General features: G+C 37.5%; 1 protein-coding gene across 4 annotated transcripts in view; it reads right to left on the bottom strand.

The window, feature by feature from the left end:
* LOC133556402 (microtubule-associated serine/threonine-protein kinase 1-like) overlaps positions 1-10,000 on the bottom strand; it is a 167,281-nt gene that overhangs the window by 96,166 nt on the left and 61,115 nt on the right. The window contains exon 1 of one of the 4 annotated variants that reach the window (XM_061906331.1): positions 9,939-10,000. This exon is cut by the window's right edge and continues 125 nt beyond it. The exons of the other annotated variants lie outside the window; for them this stretch is intronic. Coding sequence (XP_061762315.1) covers positions 9,939-9,958 — 20 coding nt within the window. The 5' untranslated portion in view covers positions 9,959-10,000. The remainder of the gene's footprint in view (positions 1-9,938) is intronic. 4 annotated transcript variants of the gene reach the window in all.

The raw sequence follows: 10,000 nt of genomic DNA, 5'->3' as shown, positions 1-10,000 counted from the left end.
ACTTATCTAAAATAAAACAGTTTTCTAAACTGGACTTTCAATAATGAAAGGAAGACCAACGCCGGAGCTCAAAGTTTTGCTTCAGACAGTGTTCTCCATCGAAACAGAGAGACTTTTAAAACTGAAGAAAGATAAGGAAGACTTCTATAAACAAGTTATCGATGCTTTTGTTCAAAAGGAGCAGCGCATGGACTTAATTCATAAGTTAAGGTAAGACCATAATAACGTTTTTTTTAATTAAATGTGCTTTTTTGTGTGCTACAGTTTGTATGTGCAAAGAATGCTGGTATGAGCTTTTAAACATAACCCGTTAACTGCTGCCAATCAAATGGTGAATAAGACACTCTTTAGGGTTCATATGTTTGTAATGATGAGGTCAGTGCCTTACCAGCCATGAACCTCACCGCACGTCACTGATATACATATATATACACATATATACATACATCGTATATATACACTTATATACATACATATACACTAGTATATATACATATATATATATATATACACACACACACATATATATATATATATATATATATATATATATATATATATATATATATATATATATATATATATATATATATATATATATATATATATATATATATATATACATACATACATACATACACACACACAGTACATGTGTATGTATACATAAATAGCTAATATATGTATATCTACACATGTATATACATGTGTAGATATACATATTAGCTATACACATATACATGTTTATATATACACATATAGACATATACAAATATATATACACACATACATACATCTATATATACACATATATACATATATAGATATAAATACACACATACAGTGGGGCAAAAAAGTATTTAGTCAGCCACCGATTGTGCAAGTTCTCCCACTTAAAATAATGACAGAGGTCTGTAATTTTCATCATAGGTACACTTCAACTGTGAGAGACAGAATGGAATTCAAATTGTAGGAATTTTAAAGAATTTATTTGTGAATTACGGTGGAAAATAAGTATTTGCTCAACCATTCAAAGCTCTCACTGATGGAAGGAGGTTTTGGCTCAAAATCTCACGATACATGGCCTCATTCATTCTTTGCTTAACACGGATCAATAGTCCTGTCCCCTTAGCAGAAAAACTGCCCCAAAGCATGATGTTTCCACCCCCATGCTTCACAGTAGGCATGGTGTTCTTGGGATGTAACTCAGTATTCTTCTTCCTCCAAACACGACGAGTTGAGTTTATACCAAAAAGTTCTATTTTGGTTTCATCTGACCACATGAAATTTTCCCATGTGCTCTCTGGCAAACTTCAGACGGGCCTGGACATGCACTGGCTTAAGCTGGGGGACACGTCTGGCACTGCAGGATTTGATTCCCTGTCGGCGTAGTGTGTTACTGATGGTAACCTTGGTTACTTTGGTCCCAGCTCTCTGCAGGTCATTTACCAGGTCCCCCCGTGTGGTTCTGGGATTTTTGCTCACCGTTCTCATGATCATTTTGACCCCACGGGATGAGATCTTGCGTGGAGCCCCAGATCGAGGGAGATCATCAGTGGTCTTGTATGTCTTCCATTTTCTGATAATTGCTCCCACAGTTGAATTTTTCACACCAAGCTGCTTGCCTATTAAAGATTCACTCTTCCCTGTCTGGTGCAGGTCTACAATTATTTTCCTGGTGTCCTTCGACAGCTCTTTGGTCTTGGTCATAGTGGAGTTTGGAGTCTGACTGTTTGAAGCTGTGGACAGGTGTCTTTTATACAGATAAGTTCAAACAAGTGCCATTAATACAGGTAACGAGTGGAGGACAGAAGAAGTTACAGGTTTGTGAAAGCCAGAGATCTTCCTTTTTTGAAGTGACCAAATACTTATTTTCCACCATAATTTACAAATAAATTCTTTAAAATTCCAACAAAAGTTGAGGAATGCTCATCAAACACCTACTTAGAACATCCCACAGGTGTGCAGGCTAATTGGGAACAGGTGGGTGCCATGATTGGGTATAAAAACAGCTTCCCAAAAAATGTGCACCCCTTTGTCTACAACTGCGTGAGCAGAGAGTCAAACAGTTTAAGAACAACATTTCTCAAAGTGCAATTGCAAGAAATTGTGGGATTTTAACATCTACGGTCCATATCATCATCAAAAGGTTCAGAGAATCTGGAGAAATCACTCCACGTAAGCGGCATGGCCGGAAACTAACATTGAATGACCGTGACCTTCGATCCCTCAGACGGCACTGTATCAAAAACCGACAACAATCTCTAAAGGATATCACCACATGGACTCAGGAAGACTTCAGAAAACCACTGTCACTAAAAAAAGTTTGTCGCTACATTTGTAAGTGCAAGTTAAAGCTCTACAATGCGAAGCAAAAGCCATTTATCAATAACATCCAGAAACGCCACCGGCTTCTCTGGGCACGAGATCATCTAAAATGGACTGATGCAAAGTGGAAAAGTGTTCTGTGGACTGACGGGTCCACATTTCAAATTGTTTTTGGAAACTATGGACATTTGTGTCCTCGGGAACAAAGAGGAAAAGAACCACCCGGATTGTTATTGGCGCAAAGTTCAAAAGGCGGCATGTGTGATGGTATGGGGGTGAATTAGTGCCCAAGGCATGGGTAGATTAGATTAGATTAGATAGTACTTTATTCATTCCGTCAGGAGAGTTCCTTCAGGAAAATTACAATTTTCAGCACAATCCCATTCAAGATCAGACAAACATTACAGGGAGACAGAACAGGATCGCTGACGGGTCTGCCGGCTTCCAGCGCCCCTTACAAAAAAAGATGAAATACAGGTAAACAAGGGGGGGGGGAATAGAAGATTAAAATGAAATAAAAAAATCGGTCTTAGCCTGGGCCTTGGAGAGGGGGTGCAGACTGAGGCCAATGGGAAAAAAAACAAAAAAAAAACAACAACTCATAGCCATAGTACACATCCCTCTTCCATGTGTGTAAGAGGGAAACATCAAACATCAAAGAACACAGAGGACATTAAAGACATTAAAGTAACTTACACATCTGTGAAGGCACCATTAATGCTGAAAGGTACATACAAGTTTTGGAGCAACATATATTGCCATTCAAGCAACGTTACCATGGACGCCCCTGCTTATTTCAGCAAGACAATGCCACACCACGTGTTACAACAGCGTGCCATCATAGTAAAAGAGTCCGGGTACTACACTGGCCTGCCTGTAATCCAAACATGTCTCCCACTGAAATTTTTTAAGCCTAAAATACGACAACAGAGACCCCGGACTGTTGAACAACTTAAGCTGTACATCAAGCAAGAATGGGAAAGAATTCCACCAGAAAAAAGCTTCAAAAATGTGCCTCCTCAGTTCCCAAACGTTTAAATAGAGTGTTGTTAAAAGAAAAGGTGATGTAACACAGTGGTGAACATGACCTTCCCCAACTACTTTGGCACGTGTTGCAGCCATGAAATTGTAAGATAATTATTATTTGCAAAAAAAAATAAAGTTTATGAGTTTGAACCTCAAATATCTTGTCTTTGTAGAGCATTCAATTGAATATGGGTTGAAAATGATTTGCAAATCATTGTATTCCGTTTATATTTACATCCAACACAATTTCCCAACTCCTATGGAAACGGGGTTTGTACATACATACATACATACATACATACATACATATATACGTGTGTATATATTCGGACCATTAAAGTTTTTTACCATTTTCCCAAAAATTCCCGCTTTTCCCGAAATCCCCAAATGTTTTGGAAATTCCCATTGAAAGGAATGGGACATTCTTCAATGTTCCACAACTCCCACATTTTTCATTCGATTCAAACTGTTCCAACTTCAAAATATTCAGCCTGTTCAGGAATAGTGTGCTATACTTCAACAATTAGTAATTTTGAAAATCAACTTCCGAATTCGAGCATTCACACGCAATTCCATCAGGAATTGCCTCATCTTGTTGGGAGGTCAAGCACAAGTGGCATCTGTAAAGCTGAACTCTATTGTGTCATTTCAAAGGAGAGAGTAAAGTCGTATTTGTTGCACTGTCGTCATAAAATCCTGTAAGTGGGAACTTAAAATGCAGTCCAAGACTCACACGGATTAACGTGGGAGCCATTCAAGGAAATAAAAAAAAGGAGTCAACACGCTTCCCGAGCCATCCAGACACACTTCCTGTCAGGTGACGTCTCCTTCCCTCGTCAGTGCCTCTCGTAAGACCACGTGACGCAGTGGAACAAAATACCGGCAGCTGCGCAAGTCAACGACTAATTCAAGTACGGCGGCGGTTCAGGGTCAGCCTGAAACCGGTCAACACCAGATGGTGTTGTCACGGAACAAACGACACAAGCTGAATAACCTTCCATGTTTGCCACACCGGCGGCCGGACTCGCAATATATACCAAAACCCAAAAGCGGTGAAATTGTCACGTAGTGTAAATGGTAAATAAAAAGAGAATACAATGATTTGCAAATCCTTTTTAACTTGTATTCAATTGAATAGACAGCAAAGACAAGATATTTCATGTTCAAACTTTGTTATTTTTTCGTCAATATTAGCTCATTTGGAATTTGATGCCTGCAACATGTTTCAAAGAAGCTGGCACAAGTGGTAAAAAAGACTGAAAAAGCTGAGGAACGCTCATCAAAACACTTATTTGGAACATGCCACAGGTGAACAGGCTAATTGGGAACAGGTGGGTACCATGATTGGGTATAAAAGCATCTTCTGTGAAATGCTCAGTCGTTCACAAAGAAGGACGGGGCTAGGGTCACCACTTTGTCAACAAATGCCTGAGCAAATTGTTCAGGAACAACGTTTCTCAACAAGCTATTGCAAGGAATTTAGGGATTTCACCATCGACGCTGCGTAATATCATCAAAAGGTTCAGAGAATCCGGATAAATCACTGCACGTAAGCCATGTTACGGACCTTCGATCCCTCAGGCGGTATTGCATCAAAAAGCGACAGTGTGTAAAGGATATCCCCGCATGGGCTCAGGAACACTTCAGAAAACCACTGTCGGTAACTACAGTTGGTCGCTACATCTGTAAGTGCAAGTTAAAACTCCACAATGCAAAGCCAAAGCAATTTATCAACAACAACCAGAAACGCCGCCGGCTTCGCTGGGCCCGAGCTCATCTAAGATGGACTGATGCAAAGTGGAAAAGTGTTCTGTGGTCTGACTAGTCCACTTACATTGTGTGTTGTCTTCATTATTACACTTATATAAGACTTTCAAAGTCATTTTGATAGTAGGCTAATATACTGTAGACACTTCATGTGTTGCCTTCAGTATAACACTTATATAGGGCTTTTAATTTTTTGTCGCAACAGACGGAATTGTTTTTTTTGGGGGGGGGTATTTTTGGTCCAATATGGCTTTTTTTTCAACATTTTGGGTTGCCGACCCCTGAGTTAGCATAATTAGCATCCTACTTATTATCACTCAACACTGCACTGTTGCCTCCTTGTTTGCCTCTCCTCCACTCCAGACTTTAATTTGCGTCCCTGGAGTCCCCCTCCCATCTGTCGTCAATCTTTCCAAGTCCTCTCATCTTTCCTCCATACTGTGTTTGTCGTTCTGCGGGTGTTGTTGCCGCACGGCCAGCAGCTCCAGAGTAGTATCCCTTTGAACATGCACATAGGTAAAGTGTTTTCTGCATTTCTACCGGTGCACATTCAACCACTTGTATGAAGCCCAATATGAAATGTTCCAACAAAATAATCTGGTTCCTACCATAAGGTCAGTGCAAATGAAATGTTTAACTGTCAATTGAAGAGTTCTCAACTGGTCTCAACCCCAAAACACATTTTCTGGGACTTTCAATTCAAGATTAAGCCATAATCATCGAGCTTATGCCAAATGCAGGCCGACGACTTAATATTATCACATGTTAGGAAATGTCACATTAGCACTACCGATCTACAGATGTTGTTACTGGAACTCTAGCATTACTATTTTGAAATATCAGCCGCAATATAAAACTGTTGATCCTCCCCTTCCGTGGTTGCTTATGGAGGCAAACTCAACAAAAACCGGTTTCTCTGAGGGCTCTGGCTCACTCCCCCGTTCACTTGTCGACTTCTTCTTTCACCACAAATCTAAGCGTAAAAGCCTCATTCAGGATTCGGGTTTGGTTTAAGCGTTATTTTGCCCGAGTCTTGCACCCATCACTGCTAATCATGATTTTCCTACCTCTCTTAGAAGACAGTGCCTTTTTAACCCTCACAATCAAACACTTTCATGTTAAAATACTGAACAGTTATTTACCTTATCCCAATAACATCTCTTCAGTATTTTAACATGAAAGTGTTGGATTGTGAGGCATTAAAAGCCACAAAATGCAAAGGGTCCATCATACCCACAAACACTGGCTGAGTAACAACAATATGAACGTTGCACAGAAAATTTCTCCGCCAGTTTCTGCGTCCCAAAGGGATTCTTTTTTTGTGTTTCTGCACCTGCGGTTCCCACACAAGGTTGCAACATGGTTTGTCAACACTGTCTGCTCTCATTTTCTCGCACATTTGACCCTCTAATGTTCATATTGTTGTTAGTCAGCGTTTGTGGGTCTGATGGACCCGTTGTATTTTGTGGCTTTTAATGCCTCACAATCAAACACTTTTATGTTCAAATATGTTGTTGACCTTATCCCAATAAACATCTGTTCAGTATCTCAATTGAGCAATTGAGAGAGACACAAACATGACACAAAACAAACCAAAAGCAGTCAGACAAAAATGAATATAATCATCAACAGAATCAATATTAATAATAATTTCAACATAGCAGTGATTAAAAATCACTCATTGACATTATCATTACAGAAATGTATTTAAAAAAAAAAAAAATTAATTAATAAATAAAAAGGAACAATAGTGTGACAGTGGCTTACACTCGCATCACATCCCATAAGCTTGACAACACATTGTGTCTAATCGTCTCCACAAAGAAAAAATAAGTAATATTCTTTGTTAATTTAATAGTTAAAACACATTTCAACTGCTGTTGATATTATTCATTTTTGTTTGACTACTTTTGGATTGTTTTGTGTCATGTTTGTGTGTCCTCTCAATGACTCTGTTGATTGCTATTCTGAATGTTGTTGGGTTGGGTTTGGAATGGTATTATGACAGTATTATTTTGATGGACTGATACCTTAAAAAAACATACTGACTTGAATCGTTACGCAGAATCAAAAGTGGAGTTGGAAAAACGAGAGCAATTCCCATCCTTACTAATTGAAAACCATATCTCTGGAAGTCAGACATTTGTGATACAGCTCCTGTGTTGGACCACATTATGTTGTGAGAGCAAAATGGGCAACAGATGGTGGACTTCAGGGAGAGAAATGGAAGCATGCAGTGGAGAACAGGCGAAAACAATGGAAGGCGAGGGAGCGGGCGGAAAATGTCGGGGTGGGGAAATAACGAGTGCCATCGAGGGAGAAGAGAGACCAGGACTGGTGCCAGGCAGACGGCACTCTCAGCACTGCCCACTGTTGGCTTCCGCTACACACACACTCCCTGGATATTGCCGATAATGCTTGCTATCTCTCTCTCTCTCACACACACACACACACATACACACACACACACACACACACACACACGGGACAACAACCACAACACACACTTAAAACACTTAAGAGGACATTACACTGAGTCTGCTCACACACCAACCTGTATTTCTGTCCTTGAGAGGACATTACCGACAACATTTACAACAGACGTCATGACCTTAAACTAAATGCCCAAACCGGAATGTCTAACCCGAACCTTTTGACTGCCAAATAATTTTTTTGCCCACAAATACAGTTGAAAACTCCAAAAATTAGAATATCCACGCATGCGTACTTGGTCGTGTGGCGCCTGCGGACGGAGGGGGCAAGGGGGTCTTAAATGGTGGCATTATTCTGTGTGGACACGGATAAGGTTAGGTGTGGTTTATCCTGGATAACCTTATCCGGCTTAGTGTAAACGAGGCTTTAGTCCTCTCCTAAAATACGACATAGTGTCATAACATGCAACTTAAGTTATTTCAAAACATCATTTTGATGATTATGGCTTAAAGCAGTCCTGTTCAACCGGCGGCGCACACACACACACACACAGACACACACACTTAAAATTATTAAGTAATTAAATGAATAAAAACATCTAACAGGTTTAAAAATAAAAAATAAAATGGGCTGACAGAAACAACTAGATAAAATAAAATAGGCTGATAAAAACAACTAAAATAAAATTAAAGAGGCTGATAATAACATCTATGACATTAAAATAGGCTGACAAAACCAACTAAAATAAAATAAAATAGGCTGATAAAAACAACCGCAAAATAAAACAACAAAAACAACAAAATACTTAGGACAACAAATAAAACCTCAAGCTCAGGTTGTTTTTAAAAGCCAGTGCGTAAAAATGTGTTTTAAAAGCAGATTTAAAAGACTCCACATATGTGACAGTTTTAATGTGCAAGTGTAGGACAACGCCTGCCACAAATAGTATATAAATATAACATATTTTACTCGTTACACAAAGAATAACAGTTTAGCTGTCAAAACAGATTCAAACAGATGATTCTTAAAAGTGGTTTTACAACAACTTCAAAGATGTGTTTTACTTTATACTTCAAATATTAGCCAACAACATTTACAGGGAATTTAGTCGATTGAAACTAAATCTATTTAGAAGACTAAAATAGGACTAAAATGTTAGTTTTTTTGTCAAAAGACTAAAAGTGACTTAAAAAGAGCTGTTAAATGAAACACTGGAGACAAGATCAGTCCAAAAATGGTTAATTAAAGGAATAAAAACATCTGACAGGTTTTAAAAAATATGAAATAAAATGACCTGATAAAAAAACTAAAACAAAATACAATGATAAAAACAACTAAAATAAAATAGGCTGATGAAAACATCAAAAATGAAAAACATGAACTGATAAAAACAACTAAAATAAAATGAAAAATAAGCTGATGAAAACAACTAAAATGAAATAAAATAGGTTGATAGAAACAACTAAAATAACATGGGCTGATAAAAACAACTAAAATAAAATGAAAAATAAGCTGATAAAAACAACTACAATTAAATAAAATAGGCTGATAAAAAAAACAAAAATAAAATAAAATAGGACGAAAACAACTAAAACGAGATAAAATAGGCTGATAAAAACAACAAGAATATAAAAAAGGCTGATAAAAACAACAAAAATAAAATAGCATAGGCTAATAAAAACAAATAAAATAAAATAGGCTGATAAAAATTACTAAAATAAAATAGGCTGATAAAAACAACTAAAATAAAATACGCTCATAAAAACAACTAAAATAAAATAAAAAAGGCTGATAAAAACAGCAAAATTAAAACAGTCTGATAAAAACAACTAAAATAAAATACGTTGATAAAACAACTAAAATAAAATAGGTTGATAAAACTTAATATTTAAAAAGGCTGATAAAAACAACGAAAATAAAATAAGCTAATGAAAACAACTCAAATAGGTTGATAAAAACTACAATAAAAAAAATTTAACAAAATACTTAAGACAAAAAAAAAATACCCCTCTCACTCAGCTTGTTTTCTAAAAGCCAGTGCGTTAAAATACAATTCAGCCATCAACACAGATGAAAACAGATGCTTTATAAAAGTGGTTATACTTTATACTTTAAATATTAGCCAACAACATTTACAGGGAATTGAGTGGACTAAAATTTGGGAAAATACAGTCGACTAAAACTAAATCAATTTATATGACTAAAATGTGACAAAACATTTTTTTTTTTCATAAAAAGACTAAAAGTAAATCAAAAAGTGCTGTTAAAATGAACACTGGAGACAGCTTGACAAGGCTGGCGTGGAAAACTAGATCATCAGCGGAAAAACACACACACGATGGATGTAAGGCGGCGGCGGCGGTAACTAAAAGACGTGTCGTTACCTTTTTGTGCGTCGAAACATGTCGCTATCAACAGAGGTTGTGTTGGCAGGTGAACATGAGCA

The sequence above is a fragment of the Nerophis ophidion genome, linkage group LG01, assembly GCF_033978795.1.
Source record: "Nerophis ophidion isolate RoL-2023_Sa linkage group LG01, RoL_Noph_v1.0, whole genome shotgun sequence".
In the NCBI taxonomy this organism is placed as follows: Eukaryota; Metazoa; Chordata; class Actinopteri; order Syngnathiformes; family Syngnathidae; genus Nerophis; species Nerophis ophidion.
This window is presented reverse-complemented; position numbering and strand designations above follow the sequence as displayed.